The 21,281-nt window shown below is 39.3% G+C and overlaps 1 protein-coding gene across 2 annotated transcripts in view; it reads right to left on the reverse strand.

The window, feature by feature from the left end:
• Positions 1 to 7,726: 7,726 nt before the first annotated feature.
• The window catches only part of CPQ (carboxypeptidase Q), a 466,878-nt gene continuing 453,323 nt past the window's right edge, over positions 7,727 to 21,281 (reverse strand). For both annotated transcript variants that reach the window (XM_082674777.1, XM_082674776.1), the window contains exon 8: positions 7,727 to 9,105. In XM_082674777.1, coding sequence (XP_082530903.1) covers positions 8,942 to 9,105 — 164 coding nt within the window. In that variant the 3' untranslated portion in view covers positions 7,727 to 8,941. The remainder of the gene's footprint in view (positions 9,106 to 21,281) is intronic.

Raw genomic sequence — 21,281 nt, forward strand, 5'->3', positions numbered from 1 at the left:
GTATATTTTACCGCAATTAAAAATAATAAATGTTAAAAAAGAGAAATATAAATTATAATGAACAAATATCACATTTTAAAATAAAAATATTTAAAGTGAACATTTTCTTTCTCTTAACATCTTTATTGGAGTATAATTGTTTTACAATGGTGTGTTAGTTTCTGCTTTATAACAAAGTGAATCAGCTATACATATACATATATCCCCATATCCCCTCCCTTTGGCGTTTCCCTCCCACCCTCCCTATCCCACCCCTCTAGGTGGTCACAAAGCACCGAGCTGATCTCCCTGTGCTATGCAGCTGCTTCCCACTAGCTATTAATTTTACATTTGGTAGCGTATATATGTCCATGCCACTCTCTAAAGTGAACATTTTCTACTTAGATTTAAAAATGTTTGTTGGATATTATTAATTTTACAAATATAAAACTATTTGCAATTCTAGCATGAAATGTCCATCTAGTTGCCAATTTAAGTTACGGATATTAGACATTAAATAATATTGAAAATATTAAATAATGCAATATGCCACCATGTACAACTGTTGCGAGTACCATGCTTATTCATGAGTGTGTTCAGAACCACAAATTGGAACAGGATGAGAATCAAGAAAATGGACGCTCCACACTTCTGGGAAACAGTACCTAATTATGCAATAACTATTGCCTTCTTGCTTCCTGAGAGGAAAGATTTGACAAGTTAATGAATTTGTCTTTTCTCCTTGAGTACTTTTATCCCTCAAATCTTCTTCATGTTCTGAGGCAGTGTCTACGTTCACAACATCCGGATACAGTTGTCTCTCAAAGGCAGGACCCAAGGGCAGCATTTCTTTGGAGCCAACATGGCATTCGCCTGAAAGTGATGCTTAGACTCACGAGTCTTGCTGTGCCTGCCCTGAGTGCCAGATAGCTGGTGACAGAAGCCCATATAACCCTCAACAAATTTGTTGTTGGTGTGTGTTTGTGATATGTGGGGTCTTCTAAAAGCACAAAGCCCCTCTTTCTTGAGCCAAAGAATGGCACTGTTCAAGCCCCACTTTCTATTCCTTGAAATGAAAATGAACCAGTTAGACTGGATCTGTCCACACGGTGAAGGCTAGAGGGGTCATTATCCAGAGGATTTACGTTTGTCTGAGTGGGATGTTCGGGTTTGAATGCTTTAGAATTCAGCCACATTTTATCAGCTCCGTGATCTTGGAAAAGTAACGTATGAGGTGTATATCCGTGTTTTCTCATCTCTAAAACGGGGATTAAAATAGGACGGACCTCACTGTGTTGGGTGAGGATTAAATGAGAAAACGCATATAAAATTCTCAGCAGCATAACTGGCCCAGGCTGGGTATCAGATAATGGTGATGATGATTTGGATGGCAAGGCAGAGCTTGGGGAAAATTCATGTTCCATTACAATCTCTGGGATAGACTGGCAGGTACTTAGAATTAAGAGAACTAATTGGATTAGGGTGTGCCTTTATCATCAAGATCTAAGGCACAACTAATTGTTCTTTAAATCTGGAAAATAAAACAAGGCTTTCTGAGGTATCATCAAACTCATAGATAGTTGTACGGCTGCTTGAGCAGAACTGGAATGACCACCAATGATAATAAGAACATCAGATTCTCCAAAGGACTTGAGCAAGCTTAGGATATGCTGCACATATATGAGTGTTTCTCTGTCAAGTTTCAGGGCCACAGAGAGGCTCTAACGTCCAGGGAAAAGGTCTTTGCCTGAAATTGTGTAATTGATTGGTTGGAAGACCTGATTTGGTGAAAGCTGAGTTTTGCGTACAAAACTCTGCTAACCGTTGCTTTCCACCATTCCTTTGCTGAACTGTGGATCATCTAAGGGAGAGGAAAGGAAAAAAAAAACAAACTTCAAAGGTAATTCCTTTCTGCTTCAAAAACAGTCTTGGGTTTTCTGGTTTAACAGAGAATTGAGAAGTAAGCATGCATCATTAATTTCTATGCAAAAACATTCTTCACTTCAAATGGCAATTAGCTGATAACATTTCTATCTCGTGTCGCGCTGAGATTTTTACGCTAATCATCACATAGCAGTAAATTAATCATTTGGGCACAGTTAGAGAGGATGTATATTTCATGAGACAGATATAGATATCAAGATCTGTTTGATATTTACTCAAGGTAAGTGGGAAGCATCTCAAATTATTATGAGGGGAGCACACTGAGCAAATAGGACTGCGTGGCAATGAAATGTATGCAGTGCAGACACATGAGGACTTTCAAAACACTCTTGGTGTCATTAGCGTAATTATTGTGAGGAAATTGGAACACTCTGGGAACTTCAACTCCAAATCATTCAGACACACCAGAACCCTCAGAACCACATCTTAACAATGTCAAGGGAAAAATCAGCAATTGACCTCCTTTCCCTCTTCTCGCCTCCCTTTTCTGTTACAGAATTCACCTTTTCCACATTGTACAATATGTAAATGGGTTTCTCTTCTCGATTTGCACTTAAGTCTACTCAGCCAGACGAATCAGCTTGACCCTAAAGGCAAATTGGAAAGCTGCTGCCTGCACATTATAGGCCACCACTCAAATGAGACGCGGTTTCTTAGCAGAGGAACAGTGCCTTTGACAATTGATGGAAAATAAGAGAATTGTACTTGAAAGTGCCTCTACCTGTAGTGATTCAAGGGCACGTGCCAGGCTCCACGGCTGCCTGGGAGACCTAAGCAATTATGATGTGCGAGCAGAGTTATCGTGAGAAAAAACTCTACAGACCCTTCTCTTTCTTCATAGTTCTTCCTCCCCCGTTTACCCCATGTGGTTCTCCGTAGCTCCTATGCGATCAGTGCCACTGATTATCCCACCAACCAACACACTCCCCAGCCTCACACATTCACACTGTCCCGCAACCCAGTCCCTCCATTCTCCTCCAGTAAGGCAGCAGTAGAGGGCCCTGGGAGGACATGCCTTCCTCTGGCCGTATGCAATTATTATTTTTTCAGGGAAATAATAATATTTTTTATTATTATTGTCCCTAATATTTTTCAGGGACAACTTTATGGGGAAAGGCAAAGAGATGGAATAAAATCACTTCCTCAGAGACAGTTCTAAGATATAGGCGAGGAAGGTACAAGCCCACACCCCATGCAGAAAGTGGAGGGGGAACAAAGGGCCCCGTTTCCCGGAGGGGCTGGGTGGGTACAGTGACACAGAAGGCAGTTGGTGGGGGGGGGGAGGTGGAGTCTCACCAGCTGGTGGGAACTAGGGGCTAGAATATCACTTTGTGATGGTTTTTCTCTTTCAAAGTGGCTCTGAGCTTTAAAATTCTGGAGTGAGTGGGGAGGATGGTGGTGGCAATGAGTGGAGAATACAACACGGGACATATATCTGAGCTCTGCCATCTGTGAGGGTGATCTAAAGATGCTGCTCAGGGTGACAAGCCGAAAGCACAGCAGCTCCAAGTCAAAGGGAGGTAGACCATGAGCGTAGCTGTGTTGCTACTGAGAAGTCCCTCTCTGCTGATCTTGAAGGGAATGGAAGAAATTGGTCCAATAGGGCATAAAGTGTTGCTCTATTTTAGGGAGCAACCAGCAGCCTATGAGTTTACATAAATGATTATATAGGTATTTATTTATATATATTTATACATCATTTAACATTTATGTAAAATATATGATATTACATATAAATATATATATATACATCTGTATAGGACATATTCTTTCTAGAAAATAATCCTTGAAACTAAAGATGATTACCAGCTAAGCCACAGAGTATCTTTGGACTCTGGTAATTCATAGATGCCATGAATTTTAGCTCAGTCTTTGGACAGTTCGTGAAATCCTTGAGAATCTACATTCCCGAACTGGAATCAAGTAGTGAGAAAAGAATGATTCAAAATGTACAAAATGTAAAAAGTATATGGGTGTATACATTGGACCAAAAATAGTGACTTGACACTTATTTCTGCCCAAGAGTAACAGGGATCAGCTTTGGTTTTAGGTATGAAATAATTAAAAACTCAAATAAATATATGAAACAAGAGTTTTTAAGATACTGAATGTCAGGAGATGAAGGACCATGGTGCCCAAGAGACGGAAAATAATCGAAGTGAGTCCTACGATGGCACTAGCTTACCTTGAGAAAGCTTCCAGTCACCGTTGAGGAAAGGGAAACCCAAGCAGAGCCCGGGAATCACCATGAGTTGAGGGAGGATTCTGAATGTCCGGGGAGGCCAAGGCAGCGAGAGTTCATGGGACACAGTCTCAGAGAGGGGAGAGCCTCACAGAATGAGATGCCAGAGACCTGCGGAGGGTCCCCCACCCCTCCCCAGCTGAGCACCGATCGGTGCATGTGTTGGAGGGAACGCTCAGAGGCTGGGAAGAGCCAACTGAAAGGGATAGAAGAAATAGCACCAGGAGCTCCAACAAGGACAGAAATAGTTTGTTCTGCCCATCAGAGAGGAAAATCTCATAATTTATGGGGCATCAACAGAGCATTCAGAGGGTTTAGCCCTAGTAGTTAGGCAAAATTAGCCCTAGACTAAATGCTCCTGTAATTCTGCCTCACAGAGCTTGGTTAAAGAATTAGGATGTGCTGTATTTCTCAATCCAGCATGAACCTGAGACTGACTGGATTTTGGATCGAGGTGGAAGACATCACCTTGTAAACCGCATGACCAACATTACTCAGTCAGAAGATCTATCTTCTTGTGTCTCTGCATGGCCACTGTAGTAGGAACTGACAACCATGTGGGTTACTTGCAGTCCAGGTCTCCATTTATGGCTTCTGTCTCCTTTTGTGAAGATGGAATACAAATGGGACCACCTAAAGCACAACTGTGAAGACCTCCCTCTTTGGCAGCTTCCCATGTTTCCTGATTAAGCTTATTCCCTTGCTTGAGCGAATGCCAGGACTTTCCTGCTGGTATTCAGTTTAGCTCTCTCTTGATAGGGCTGCATGTTAGGAATGTTTATCCTGTTCCTATCATTACCTCAAAGAAGAGAAGGACTGCGGAATGGAAACTGAGAAATGGACTTGCCACAAGATTAAAGGAGCTGACATTCCCCAATCAGAGGACATTTATTGTGAAGCTACTATGTACTGTGCACTGTTCTCGGTGCTTTCAGATGTGTTTCAGGGGACTGTGCCCTTAAATTAGTCAAGCGATTCAATCACTTGTTTTCAATCTATTCTCAACAGGACGCTACATAGGAGATATGAAGTGAGAGTCGAATTTGTTTACTTAGAGACAATTGTTCACTTAGAGACAATTGTTCTACTATTTATTGAGAAGTCTATGTTTTCTTTTTTGCTGATCTTCTGTACCAGCCTGGCCATAAATCAAGTCTTCGTGAATGTGTGATTCTGGATCTGGACTCTCTATTCTGTTTCATTGGTCTGTTTATCTACCCTTGTGCTAATGCCATGCCATCTTAAATACTACAGCCTGATAAGAAGTCTTGATATCTGGCAAGGTAAGATAAAAAAAAATCAGTCAGAGTAAGCTGTGGCAACAAAGTCCCACAGATTATCAGTGATACTATAATATCAGTGTCTTTCTTGTTCATGCTTCATGTTCATTACGGGTAGACCAGAAGCTGGGTTGTGCCTGGTCATCACTCTGGAGGGGGATTCCTGGAGCAGGCACTCTCTGCAACACTGTCTTTTGCTATGATGAGGAAGAGAGAGGACGGCAAAATCATGCACTGGGTCTTAAAATTGCCACTCAGAGGTAACCACTTCTGCTCCTATTCCTTTGTCAAAAGCACATGGTAATACCAAATTACAAGGGATCAGGAAAGTACAACCTTGCCTAGAAAGAAAATCAAGAATATTTGGCAATCACATTAATGGCTACTATGATCCCCTACTTTTTCTTTTTCAGGAACGCTGCCTACTGTTAGTCCTTTGTCATCCAATTACCTTTTAAAATCAGCTTGGTACATTAAACCAAGCAACCAACCAATAAACTAAAATTAAGAACTCAAATCCAAAAAATCCCATTGGGAATTTTTCATTGAGATTGTATTGATTCTACAGATAGATTCGGGGGGAATGGACATCTTTACTATTGAGTCTTCCAAAACTTAAACATGGCATATTTATCTAATTTAGTTCTACCTTAATATACTTCAGTGAAGTTTTATCATTTTCTCCCTGAAAGAATCTTACACATCTTTTTTTTGTAAAATTTGTTTCTAGATATATTATTAGATGTTAATGTAAGTAACATTTTTGGTTGCATTTTCTAAGAATATGTATAGAAATGCTTTTCATTGTATTTGTTGATTTTTCTCTCCAAACCTCCTAAACTTTGTTTTTAATTTTGATTTTTTGGTAGGTTCTTTTGAATTTTCTACATAGGCGATCATATTTAGCTACAAATAAAAAGTTTTCTTTCTTCATTTCCATTGCTTAGACTTTGTCCCCCCTGCCTTTCTGTAGTGGCCAGGACATCTAAGATACCATTGACTAGAGGTAGCTCCAGTGTCTTATTCCTTATCTTAAAGGAAAAGTTTTTGGTATTTCATTGTAATTGTGATATTTTAAACTTTTTTGGGGGTAGGAGGTTTTCATCAGGTTAAGGATGTCCTCTTTAGTTTTATCATAAATGCATTTGGGATTTTACATGACTCTTTTTCTACGTCTTTTGTGGTCTGTAGTTTCTCTATAACATGTCAGTGCAGATTTCCTCTCGTTTATTCTCTTTGGGATTCATTGGGTTTCTTGATTCTGTGGATTGGTATATTTCATTATTTCTGGAAAATTTTCATTTATTATTTATTCAGATAATTCTTTGTCTTAGTTCTTCTTTTCTGGAACCCTGATTAAACATATATTAGGGCATATAACTCTATCTTTCATAGTTTTTAACCTCATTCATTTTTTCCATATCTTTTTCTTTTTGTGCTAAATTCTCATTAATTTCTTCACTATTTGTTTTAGTTCATGAATTCTCTTATCTGCAGTTAAGCTGGTCCTATAATTTTCAAATTCCATTTACATTTCTAGAAGTTCTATATTTTTAAAAAACAATATGCTTCGTCACTTTTTATAGTCCTTTACTCTCTATTCTATTTTCAATCCCTTCTTTTACTTCCTCAAACCATAATAGGCATAGATTAGAAAATTCTTGATTTAAAAATTGCAGTATCAGAGGATATTGTGAATTAATTCTGATGTTTTCTTTTTTGGACTGCTGTTGCTCAGAATGTTCTGATTCCTGTTTTTGTGTTTTATTTTCTTGACTGTGTAACTTTATCTGTGGGAATTTCTCTGGACCCTCCATTCAGCAGTTACTTAATAACAGTAATTTTCCTTATGGTCCTCAGAGTTATTTTTAGTTCACCATTGTATTGAGCTATAATCCTTTGGGGTTCCAATTTCATTGGGGTTCTCTAATGTCCCTAATATGGGGTTTGTCTATAGTCCCCTGAGCCACTAAAAGCTGTGAAAATAGAAATTTAACTTCACCACATCCTGCATATTTTCTCAAAAAGAAAAGCTGGTTTATGTGCTGTATATCATCTTGGTTCATGCCTCCACTTAATTTTTTGTCTAATATTCTTTACCTTTTAATCAGTTAATTCATATATTTAAGAAAGTGTTTCTCAGATGTTATCCAACATCTTTAGTTTTCAGTGTGTCAGTCAGTGTACCAGTCGGCAACCTTGCCAGAAATGAAAGGCCTTTTTAATCATCACCATTAATAAAACTGATACTTTGTCTTCTCCTTCTAAGAATTCAGTTACATGTATGTTAGGCCTCATATATATTAGATCACAGTCTAATGATCCATTCTGGTGTTTGTTTTCCTTCACTTTTCTTTCTCAGTGTTTTAGTTTGGATAATTTTTATTGATCTGTTTTCAAGTTTGTTGATTCTTTCCTCAGTTTTATCCAGTCTGCTGATGAGCCCAGCAAGGAAATTCTCCATCTCTGATGTTGTATTTTTTATTTTAGTATTTGCATTTGATTCCATTTTATAGTTTTCATCTTTCTGTTGAAATTCTCCTGTTCATGTATGTAGACCCATTTTCCCACTAGAATGTAACCTATTAATCACAGTTATGTTAAAGTTCCTCTCTGATATTCCAACATCTGAGTTATCTCTATTGTCTGGTTTTCGTAATTGCTTTAACTCTTGACAATGAGTTTTTCTTGCATTTTTGGGTGTGTCTTGTAATTTTTTAAATGGAATACTGGACATTGTGTGTGGAAGAATAGTAGAGATTATTCCCAGAGTAGAAGGGGATCAGTGTTTTGCTCTGTGAATATGATTTAGCTTCTCTGAGCCTCAAACCTGTTATCAGCAAAATGTGAATAAGCCCCAACGTCATAGATATATTATGTGAAATATATAAAACATAAATGTAAAATAGTATTATCATTTGTTTGGTGACAGATCTTTAATAAGGCAACTGGATTTTACATACTTGATTTTTTTCCCCAAATGGTGACTTCTTTCTGTGAATTAAAAAAATTTTAACCTCATTAAAAAATTCTAAGAATATAAAAATGTACAAATTAGAAAGCCAGATGCCTCCATACATTCAATTAAGACTGTACTACAATTGTGTACTCCTCTACTCCTTCAATGAATAACTTAACAAAATATTGGTCACTGTAATTAATGTTCATAAATACATGCATAAAAGCCAGAGGTCTTCCAAAGCTTTATCCAGTATTTACTTTCAAAGTAGAAACAGTATTTTTAATATGTGGTGTAAAGAAATTCCCTCACTGTGATCCCTACCATTGGCTGATTCTTTGTGGGGATGGGGCTTATTCCTTACACTAGGAACAGAGAATTTGGAAAGTATCAAGAAACATGGTATCAGAAAGTATGAAAAAGTGTTGTGCTTTGTAAATGATCACATAAAATTGTTAGGTGAAGTGGGGCTCCTTGAAGCTGCAGACCCAGGATTCCTGGCCAGAAAGGACAAAAGTGCCTTCTCTCTTGCTCTTGCTAAGACCTGGGCAGCATTTCTTCCATGTCTGCAATGACATAAGAGACAACAGCCCAAACAGCAGCAGCAACATTCATCTGCTTTGGATCCATGACAGTCATGGTGTCTCCATGGGAGTGATGGAAGGAGAAATATTTATATAGGTCATCAAGTAGACTGGCTCCTGGGGAAAAAAGAGGAAGAATTCTTAGTGAAGTATTTTGACAGGCATTGCCGAATAGCGGCTCAGAAACCACTGCCCCCTTCCCTGATCCTATTATACAGGCTGCGATGGCAAAATAATGATGTTCCCAGCCTCTCTTGCAGCAAGAAATGGCCATGTGACACTGTTCTGACTACTAGGATATGAAGTGGCAGGCGGTGGGTGAGTTCTAGGAAAGCCTTTACTTGGCTGGCAAGAGTCAGTAAAATGCCCTCATGCTGAATTAGATGAGAAGTTTGGAACTGCAGGGGGCAAAAAAGCCCACACACTAAAAATGGCAGAGTGGAAAGACAGAAGGAGCCTGGATTTAGAAAATATTGCAAGCCCATTGAATAAGCTCTACACTGCCGCCTTCTGGACTTCCTGCTACCCAAAGGAGAGTAAACTTTATTTGAAAAGCAAGTGATACAATACCCTCTTTCTTTATAAAGAGACAGTATTTTTTCGTATTAGCAGAGTGCACATTTTTTACCTCCCTGGATACAAAAGAAAGTCAGTACTCCTTTGCTCAAATTTTTCTTCTCATTCATTTACTTCCAATAAAATTTCCCAGCAACCTCCAGGGGCACCAGCAGGAGTCTCCGCCCCACTTAAGAGCTTTCTTGTCACTCTAGTGAAGCTTTTCTGTAGTTTCAGCCGTGGATCAGAGCCTCGAGGTATCTTTACACCTCCCAGTCATCCTTTAGAACCTACCTGGCCCATTCTGTGGGTTCCAACTGCAGTTCTTTAGCCTCTGGAACTAATTTATTTATTTACTTACCATTTTATTATGAAATATAGTACCATACATACATAAGATTGTAGAGAACATAATGTATATTATAAACGGTGACAAGATAAGAGTTCACGTATGTCCATGATTCAATGCAAGAATATCACCAGTACCTTTGAAGCCCATCTTATGAGCTCCCTCCCACCCACCCCACCCCACCCCACCCCACCCCACCCCATGGATCCTTTCCTCCCTCCAGAGGAGGGAGGTGCCCACTATCCTGTTCTGCTTGCGTATTAACCACTCATTGCATTTCTTTATAGTTCTACCAAATAAATATAATCAACACTCTCTAGGGTCTAAATGTAGGAGTGAAATTGCCGGGCTATAGAGCCACATGTGTGTTTAATTTCATCATGCAGGTCCAAAATGCTTTCCTTTTCAGTTTATCCTCCCACTGTCAGTATATGAGTCTTTCTCTTGCTTCACATGCTCTCTAGCACTTGGTGTTGTCAGGCTAAGTTTTGCTAATCTGCTAGGTGTGAAATATTACCTCGTAAGGTTTTAATTTTTTTTTAAATTAATTTATTTATTTTTGGCTGTGTTGGGTCTTCGTTTCTGTGCGAGGGCTTTCTCTAGTTGCGGCGAGCAGGGGCCACTCTTCATCGCAGTGCGCGGGCCTCTCACTATTGCGGCCTCTTTTGTTGCGGAGCACAGGCTCCAGAGGCGCAGGCTCAGTGGCCATGGCTCACAGGCCCAGTTGCTCCGCGGCATGTGGGATCTTCCCAGACCAGGGCTCGAACCCATGTCCCCTGCATTGGCAGGCAGATTCTCAACTACTGCACCACCAGGGAAGCCCTAATTTTTTAAATTATTAATGAGACTGAGCATGTTTTCACATATGCATTTTTTGTCATTTATGTTTTCTCTTTTGGAAAATGCCTGTTCATGCCCCTTGCCTTTTTTTTTTTTTTTTTTTTGTGGTACGCAGGCCTCTCACTGTTGTGGCCTCTCCCGCTGCGGAACACAGGCTCCGGACGCGCAGGCTCAGCGGCCATGGCTCACGGGCCTAGCTGCTCCGCGGCACGTGGGATCTTCCCAGACCGGGGCACGAACCCGTGTCCCCTGCATCGGCAGGCGGACTCTCAACCACTGCGCCACCAGGGAAGCCCCCCTTGCCCATTTTTGAATTGATTTGTTTGTCTTTTCTTATTGATTTGTAGGCGTTCTTGATATATTTTAGATACTAATCTTTTGTTGGTCGTTGGTTTATATAAATCACTTCCCAGTTTGTGGCTCTTTTCACTCTGTTTATCATGCATTTAGATGAATAGATGTTCTTACTTTTAATATAGTTGAATTTATGAATCCTTTCCTTTATGATTTTTATTTTTTATATCTTGTTTAAGAAATCCTCCCTACTCTTATATCACAAAAATAGTCTCTGGGGTCTTATTCTAAAACTTTTAAAGTTTTGCTTTTCATTTTTAAGTTCTTCATTCATTTAGAATTGGAATCCATTTTGGTGTAGGGTAGGCTTTTTTTATTTTTAGTTGTTTCAGCAAAATTTGGCTAACATATCCTCTTTCCCCGCTGGTCTGCAGTATCAATTTTGGCATATATCAGATTTCCTTGTTGCTTTGTTTGGGGGCTTTCTAATTCTGTTCCAGTGGTCTGTTTGTCTATTCCCAAAACAATATCACAGTATCTTAACTACCATTGCATTCTAATTCTCGTTATCTGGCAGGGCAAGTTCCCTCACTTTCTCTTTCTTCTCCTTCAGGAATATCTTACTATTCTTGACTGTTTGCTCTTTCAGATAAAGTTTAGGATCATTTTAAAATTGTACGAAAAGTATTTTTGGATTTTGATGGGAATTGTGTTAATCTACGTATCAATTTGGGGAGAACTAGCATCTTTATATTAGGATACTGTGTTTTTATCCATGAAAATGGTGTGTTGATATGTTTCTATTTATTAAGTCTTCTGTAATGTCTTTGACGTTTTGTAATACAGTTTGGCATGCCTTTTGTTAGTTTTCTTTCCTCCATGGCTTATACTTTTTGTTGCAACTGTAAATTATACATTTAAAAAAATTTGCATTTTCTGTTTGTGGCTTTCCATTTTTAGTATCAAGGATATATATCTGATTCATAAAATGGGCAAGCGGTCCTACTTTTTCTATACTCTGGAATAGTTTGTGTAAGATTAGAATGATTTATTTCCTGGTCATTTTGTAGAACTCCTTACAAAACCATCTAGGTCTGATACTTTCTTTATGGTAAGAATTTTAACTAATGATTCAATTCCTATCCTGGTTATTGGGTTATTCAGGTTTTATGTTTCTTCTTGATTTAACTTTGGAAATTACACTTTTCTAGGAATGTGTGAGTTTTTCCAAATATTCAATAATCAGCATAAAGTTGTCAGTAATATCCTGTTTTTATCTTTGTTTATGTCTGCGGCACCTATAGGGAGTACGCTTTTTCATTCCTGATACTGGTTATTAGAGTCTTCTCTCTTTTTTGTTCATCAATCTTGCCAGCAGTTTGTCAGCTGTGTTACTCTTTCAATAAAAAGAGAGACAATCTTGTTTTGGGGGGACATTCTCTAATGTATAGCAGTTTTCTTTCATTGATTTTTACTCATTTATTATTTCCCTCCTTATTCTTAGGTTGATTCACTTTTATTTTTTTAACTTCTTGACTTGAATGCTCAGTTTATTACTTTGCACACTTTCCTTGTCACTGACATAAGCAGTAAGACTACAATCTTTCCCCTATTACTGCTTTAGCTCTCTATATCCCACCAGTTCTGATGAGCATTTTCATGATCACTTAGTTCTAAATATTTAGTAAGTCCTACTTTGATTTTCTTCTTTGACGCATGAGTTAGAATGTGTTTTTTAATTTTCAAAGGTATGGGGTTTCCTTAGTTATTTTTTCATTTTTGACTTCCAATTTAACTGTTAGAGAATGTGGGCTATATGATACAAATTCTTTGAGTTTTGCTGAGATTGTTCTCCATGGCCTATTGGATGATCCATTTTATAAATGTTACATGTGTTGAAAAGAATGTGCTTTCAGTGTATTGTGTCTGTGCATTAAAATAAGCTTGTTAATTGTATTCTTCAAATCTGTTAACTCCTTACTGATTTATTCTTTATTTGGTTTATCAATTTTGAGAGAGATGTGTGAAAATGACCTGTGATTTGGGATGTGTTTATTTTTCTTGTAGTTCCAGCAATTTCTTTTTTATATATTTCAAAGTTATTCTTTTAGGAGCACATAAACTTAGAATTACATCTTCCTGGTAAATTGAACATCTTTATTTATTTTAACGTCTTCATTGGAGTATAACTGCTTTACAATGTTGTGTTAGTTTCTGCTGTATAACAGAGAAAATCAGCTATATGTACACATATATCCCCATATCCCCACCCTTTTGCGTCTCCCTCCCACCCTCCCTATCCCACCCCTCTAGGTGGTTGCAAGGCACAGAGCTGATCTCCTTGAGCTATGCAGCTGCTTCCCACTAACTATTTTGCATTTGGTAGTGTATATATGTCAGTGCTACTCTCTCACTTTGTCCCAGCTTGAACATCTTTATTAATATGTAGTCATCCTCGCCATTTGCAGTAGTGCTTTTTGTCTTGAAGTCTAGTTTTACGTAATATTTAATATAGCTATATCTCCTTTTTTTAACCTCATTCTTTGTATGTCTTTTCCCATCAATTTACTTGCAATCTGCCTCTGTCCTTATATTTATAGGGGTTTCTCTTACGGATAGTTTAAAGTTGAATTCTTAAAATCTAGTCTAACAATCTTTGATTTTTAACTGGAGATTATAATTCATTTGTGTAGCTCGTGATTATTGTTAAATTGGACTCATTTATTTCATCTTAGTTTTTACTTTCTATTTGTCCATTTGTTTTCTAAGTTTGCTTTTTTCCCTTTTCTTTCTTGCTCTCCTTTGTGTTGATTTTTTTTCTTCCTCCTATCATTCCTTCCCCCACCCCAACTCTACTCATTTGGAAGTTACACACTTTCTTTCAGTTCTCTCAGTGGAGACCTCAGATGTTCATATGACTTACATGTTTATTTAAAGTTAATCACTACCTTATACAAGGACACTGGGGCTCCAGGTTTTGTCTCCTGTCCCAGACACACTCACGCCTCATTAAAACCCATGCTCTAGGAGAAAAGGGATTGGCAGATACCCTTAGACAAAGGCTCTGGAGTTTTCTTACCTCTTACAGATTCTCACTTCATCATTTTTCACCCCAGAGGAATTCCCTTACTTTGCCTTACTAAGCCATGTATTATAGAAAGAGTTATTGTTTTATCGAACAATTATTTTTGGCAGGGGGAGCTAGGTGTCTGAGAACTTCTGGCCTACCACATTGCCAGAGTTCTCTTCTCCCAATCCTCTACTTCCTGCTCTTTGTTCCTGAGCCCTCTGTTGCCTCAGGATGCTGTCCAGATTTTCTCTACGCTGACCCAAGTTTTAAAAGCTTTTTTAAAACAAAGTTTTAAAAACTTTGTACCTACTTATCTCCCCAGACTCCTTGCTCTGGAGTAGGACATGGATTTCCCTCCATTCATTCATATTTCACACTGAGTTCAGCTATGTTGCTATCAAACACAACACAAGCCAGTGATGCAAAACAAACATATAAAAGAAAGCTCAACTCTCAACCCTGACAATTAATGACTCCAATGCCTATCAGCAAATATCCGAAACAGGGTGTATTAGGTTGATAACATCTACCAAACCCTTCACCTGTGTTGAGGAGGCTCTTCCTCTTCAGTGATTTTTCTTTTTCAACTAGTAAAACATGTTTTCTGTTGTTCTGATAGCTCTGAAAGGGTGGGATCTCACCATTATCCAGCCTAATAATGTACAACCTTCAGTGGGTGGGCTGGAGCTGAGGTTCATAAGTGTTCAGAAAGTTCAGTCCGATTCAACTGGACAAATACTTGAGTTCCTACAACATTCTAGGCAGTGGGCTAAGACATAAAGGTGAAAAAGACAGTCTCTGCTCTCAAAAGCTTATTCTGCAGTAGAGGCAGAGAAAATGTGTCCACAAATAATAACAACACAATCAGAATGCACTGAGTGCTATGGGCAAAGGACAAAAAATAGTGGATACCTTATGTAGTTGAATGACCTTCTCTGACCCCAGACTAGGTCCCCTTGTTGCGTGCTCTCCATACTTCTCCTATCGTAATCTTCACCATTCTTTGTTATAACTGCTTGTTTCACATTTGTTTTCCCCACTATATTGTAATTTCCCTGAAGGCAAGGCCACTGTTTTGTTCTCCACTCTTGTCACCAATGCCTATAACGTAACACCAAACAAACAGATGAGGAATGTGAATTTGTTGAATGAATGAATGAAATCAGAGAAGTGTATAAGTGAACTGGGCCTTGGGGGTGCTGTATCAGTCAGAGCCCTTGTAGGAAACAGATGGGACACTCCAAGCAGATAACTTGGAAAATTTAATGAAAGGATTATTTACGAAGAGTGGTCAGGGTTAAATAAAACCAATAAGGGATGCTAAAGGAGAAGCAAGGGAGGCCATTTCCACCCCTAGGCCTAAAAAAGCAGAGAAGAAAGCAGCTGTAGCTGCAGTTGTATCTGCTGGAGAGGGTCACCAGAGGACCTGTGGTTGTTTGAAGCCAGGGAATCAGTCCCCTCCTGGTGCCTCTCATATCCTATAGGCCTCCCTTGGCCAAACCCAATCATAAGCCAGAGGGCAGTCCATAACCGTTAGCCTCCAACGGCACAGTATAGGGTAGAGAAAGGTGAGGATTGATAAGGAGTGGTACAAGAGAATATCTAGCACAAGTACTTAGGCTGTCAACAGACCGAGGTGGGGACACGGATATTCCAGGTGAATAGAACGTGTGAGCATTATGTGTGGGTAACTTGGGTTAATTACAGGCAGAGAAAGTTGGCAACTAACGTCATCTTGGAAAGTTCCTAAATAAGGCTGAAAACAGACTGAACACAGTTCATAAATGGGAAGGCTTTGGGGGCCAATGGGCAGGAAGGTGGGGAGACGGGAGCTGCACCTTAGGGAGACATTCCAGAAAAATGTGGAGGTAGAATTCTGTAAACAATCGTGGTGGTGAGGAGACGGCTAGGAAGGAAGTACAGTTTGGGGGACAGGTGACAAAGACCAGGGCCAGATGATGATAACCCAGCCTCTGAAGTTCTCTGGAAAGCATGTGTACAAAGATAACCAAACTTCCAGTGAAAAGCCCAGTGGTCCATTTTTAAACCAGAAGACACTTTACGCCGTGAACTCACAGCACAACCCGAGAGAGACAAATCTGTGTGTTTACTTTGGTAGGAGCTAGAAGCATTTTAACAGAAACCATGACATTTTAGAACTAGTGGCAGCCGGTGAGCAGGATGTGCTCTCTGGATCCCAGAGAGCATCAGCTGGATGTCAAATTCATCCACAAGTTAAGGACAAAGTCAAGGAGTTCAAAGAACGGAAGTCACTGAGGGCAGATAGAAGATGAATCAGAACTGTGGATTTCAAGAAACAGAAAAGGACATTTAATTCCAAGAGACAAAGTGCAGCTTGCTAGGGGCTGGTTCCCTCCCATTTAGAGTTTCCTAAAGACGCAGCATGATGGCTGACAGACAAGACTCCAAATTCCGTATTGAAAAAATAGAAGCAAGAAATATTTGTGCATGCCCTCTTCAAGGCCTCTGAAATTCCCTGTCTCAGACTGAAAGAAACTGACTGCCAGATGGCTGGGAATTTGGCTGCCTCCCTTTAAAACTAGTGACTTAAGGAAAGCATTTCCTCAGCGATCATCTAAGTTCCCGTGAGCAACGGACAAAACTGAAACAACTCCAGAAGATCTGGTACCACCAGTGAGAACACTGATAGCCACAGGAGATGGGAGAGCAGGCCTGCTGGCAGCCTTACAGCTTTGTCTCTGCAGTTCCAAGGAGACATTTTGTCAGTGACAGCCACTGATCGAAAAGACCAGCACTGAGGGAGAGCCTGCATTGCAATTTCTGAGAGCGCCTGACATCACAAGGTGGGGGGCGGCGGAGGAAGTGTTAACTGTCCTTAGGGATAAATTGCACAGTATCTTCTGACAGGTAGGGAATCAAATGAAATGAATTTTAGAAGGTGAAAGCTGGTAGGGAGGAGCCTGCTCTGAAGGCTAATATTCACCCCTTGGAAACAAATTACAGCATGATTAGGACAGTTCACCTTTAGGAAATTAGTTCTAAGGGAGATTTGGAATTTAAGGATGTGAAGACGTATCCTTGAGCTTGTCAGTCAAGGAGAAATTTGGCCTAGACGGGGAGATACAGCGGAGAGAACATAGGGGTTAGAGTCAGATAGGACCGGGTTCCAATTCAAACTCCTCTGCTTAATATCTGGGTGAATTTGGGAGAATCACGTAAGGCCACTCAGCCTCAGTTTCCTCGTGAATGAGTGAGGGCTAATGATACCTGAGTTCAAGATGCTGGTGAGGATGAGTAAGCACTCAGCTAATACTTTACTATAAGATATTACGTATCCACAAGGTTAACCCAGTATATCCACAACAGCATGATCATTTCAATACAACTTGAAGGATTTAAAATACTTATTTAATCAATCAAAGTTCTGATGATTATTCTTAAAGATGGAACAGTTGGACCATGAGGTCTATTCTATGTGACCCCGCCTTGACCCATGTTTGGATTATTTTTCCTTCTCATCCTTCTCTTCCCCCTTCTTCTCTCTCCTCTCTGAATCCTTTTGTTTTTTCTTTTGTAAACATTCATCTCACAAAATATTTCCCAGCTGTGTGACTGGGTGAAGATGGTCCAATGAATATCGTCAGAAATACCTGACCTGCCCCGTACTGTTCACAGAAGATTCCAGTCTTCACAGAACGATCCCTGTAATGACGGGGATCTGTGCAGCCTGTGCAGGATATCAGAACAAGATTAAATGAATACCTGCTAATTCCTGAAGAGATGGGTGGATAAATACACAAAGATTCTCATAGCCCCCTCTTATTGTAGGTTGACTCTCATTCATATGTAATCAGTGGGTTTTCATGTACACAAATTAAGCAATTCATGTTATGAGAAGATTTTGAAAGACATTTGAAAGCTTTGAAAATTTAAATTCAAGTCTGTTATTTCCGTGCATACATTGGCTGCCGCAATGTTTCATGAAGGATGCACTCACAGGCAAGCAGCTGTGGAAAATCCATTTGTCCTTTATAAACACATCTTGCACAGTCTGGGGTATGCAATTTAATTACAATGTAATGTATTACAGACATTTCCTGATCATAATAATTATGAGGTTAGAGAAGAAGGTTATGGTCTTAACTTATTCCCTACAAGAAAACTTAGTCTCCCTAGGATATATAAAATAAAAAATTACATTTAAAGTTTAATTAAAATTATTATTTCTTTCAGCAACGTTATCAAATGAAAAAACATTATTACCAAAACAATTAGAAAATCAATTCAAGGAATTTGCCGACATTTAATCTCTCTTTTCAAAAGGGGCAGTTTTATCCCTACTATATTAAATCTCATCGAAAATTAGAGTGAGACGCAGCTAATTAATAGCTTCCTAACCCATAGCTCTCCAGAAGAGAAAGCAACTTATAAGAGGGAACGGAAAGGACAGACAGGAAATGGAAAAACGTCCCAGATCAAAGCTCCATGAAAAGTATTATAATTTTAGTTTCTAAATTCTCACCCAAGAATTTCCAAGCCTGTGCTGAAAGGTTTCAGGTGTGCCACTAAGGCCTCGCACCTTCCATCTCTTTGGAAAACTTGCATTGTTGGCTGGATAATTTTGACCACAGAACATGGGTCAACACCAACACACCTGGAGGACCTCCAGTTCACATGTACCTAAACTCTGTGATAATGATTCATCTTTCCATAAAGTTGAAGAACCGTACACCTGTAATAAGACTAATTAATGACTGCTATAGGAAGATGGTACTACAGACTCTCAAAATGTGGGACTAACAGGAAAAATACAATTTGTTGATGGCCTCCTGTGTGCCTAGGGCTTTTTGGAGATGATTTCATTTAATTTTCCAAGTGACCCCATGAGGGAGTGATCATTATGCGTCATTAACAGATGGAAAATGGATTTGAGTAACTAAAGTCACACAGCCAAAGCAGTAGAGGTAGGATTCAAGGCCAGCTGTGTCTGATCTGAAAACAATGCTCCTAACCAGTTTGCTGAGCCTTCTCTCCCTGCCTTAAAGCAGGACATCTGTAACAGCTTTTTCCCCAGTGGCGAACTGTGTGTGTTGTTTGCTCCACTCGCAGCTCTGGTCCCCCATCCTTACTTTGCTTCATGACAAGAAGATGGAAACTCAAACTGGAGGTATCCTGGGCCATGAACTAGAGTGAAGATGTAATCATATTCAGACAGTGGGCTCAGGCAGCCTGGGACTACCTATCAGAAGATGGATAGCAGAGCCTCTCCTGACACCAAGCCCCCTGCTCTTGCTGGGCCACACACTGCAGGGCCTGCCAATTCTCCTAAGAGCTTGCAACCATCCCATCTAAAACCCACCCCTCCCCTCTAATCATTTGTTATCCTCTTACCCTGCTTCTTCCCCGCCCCTACCTTTCACAGCACTCTTCTACTACCTAAAACTATATTATTATTCTTGTAATGATTTCATTATTTGCTGCTTGTCTTTCCCACTAGAAGGGACTTTGTCTTTTTCACTCTACTCCCCAAAGCCTGGCAGGCAGTAGATGCTCAATAAATGTTTGTTGAATCACTGTATGGATAAATGAATGAATCGTTAAATATCTAATGGGGCAAAAGCAGAGCTAAATACTGGCTTCATTCTCCCTCTCTACAGCAATTTTGCTAAGTAAATCCTATTTTCTGGGGATTCTTCTCTCAGCTGCTGCCTTGGGGAATGATAAGAAGAGTCTTGTTACCAAAAACATGGGATATTTCACATATAAGCTGAGAGCTAAACACTCTATTATGTACTATTCAATATGTTCCTCTACTTTTCACCACTGTTATGGAAATTATCCACAACTTGAAAATAAGGCAGCACATCCTATCAATGTCATTCAGGGCAAAGTCCATGCAAAGATTCTCTAGGACAACGTACTTAGTTTGACTCACTGCTTACTACTGATTAAAGGTCCCAGACTTGGTGACGTTATATGTTAACTCATAGATATTTAGTCTATTTCATTTTTTCTAGATGAAAATTATTTCTGTCCCATAGAACAGTTGTTTCCAAAGGTTACAGTTTATTGGCCTCTAAGACATTAACCAGTTAAGCAGTTTTAATCTAACCTAGCAATCTTAGGTTAATACTTATTAAATTACATAAACTCAGTTTCTCAAATGCTCTTTGGTGTGAATATCTTACTGATTCCCATATAAATGAATGAATTGAATAAAATCTTTGACATGTGTTCATTTTTCATTTGCATGAGAATCATGATTTCAGCTTTTAGAAAACTATAATTTAATACCACCCATCTACAACCTTAAATGAATAATCACATTCATGTTGCTTCTCAAAAGTTCAGCGACTCACAGTCCCCATCCATGATTTTACCCATGATTACTCTGACAGCACTGAGCAAACTGGTCACCAACATAAGGGCTGGTCTTCTGCCTTCTCCCTTTAGGGTAGTGGATGGTCCCCAATTATGAGGCGGATTGGGGGGAAAATAAAAACAAATTTTATACACACACACACACATTAATATAAATGAATGTATATATGTCTCTATATAAAAACATATATATGCACATCTGTGTGTATATAAAATTGGACTTGTCTTCAACATGTACCCACCCCTTAATACCCTAATTTCTCCCCTGACCTGCCTCACACCTTCCACATGAGAGTCATGATTTTGCCTTTCAGAAAATTATAATTTAATACCACCCACCTATAAACCTTAAAAGTACAATCACATTCATATATGATTGGTTCCTTATCTTTGAGTTTATAATTTTATGTGTGTGCATGTCTAGTCATAGCTTCCATATGTAGCTATAAAGAAACATCTATACCACTCTCTCCTTCTACCTTGTTTTGTAACTCAAACTAATATTGACACTTCTTCTGAGGGGGAATTTTTGAATCTTACTCATGTTTATATGTCAGTCCCAATTTATAATTCTCCCTTTGTCCATACAGAAATTGTTGCCCACTCTTCTTTCATGGCCTGTAGTCAATAACGCTCCCACTTACCTGAGCCAGCCTGACTCCTTGTAAAGGCCTTTCGGCAGTTCTCTCCATACCTGGGGAACGATGCTCCTAAGAGAACATCAGTAAAAACTATCTCTGACAGAGCACACTGTGAGAACATTCAATGCATATGGGTCTTCAGACTTGGAAAGACTCTAGAGATTGTTTCCAGGGTGAACTT

This window comes from Grampus griseus, assembly GCF_964374135.1.
Source record: "Grampus griseus genome assembly, chromosome: 17".
Lineage (NCBI taxonomy): Eukaryota > Metazoa > Chordata > Mammalia > Artiodactyla > Delphinidae > Grampus > Grampus griseus.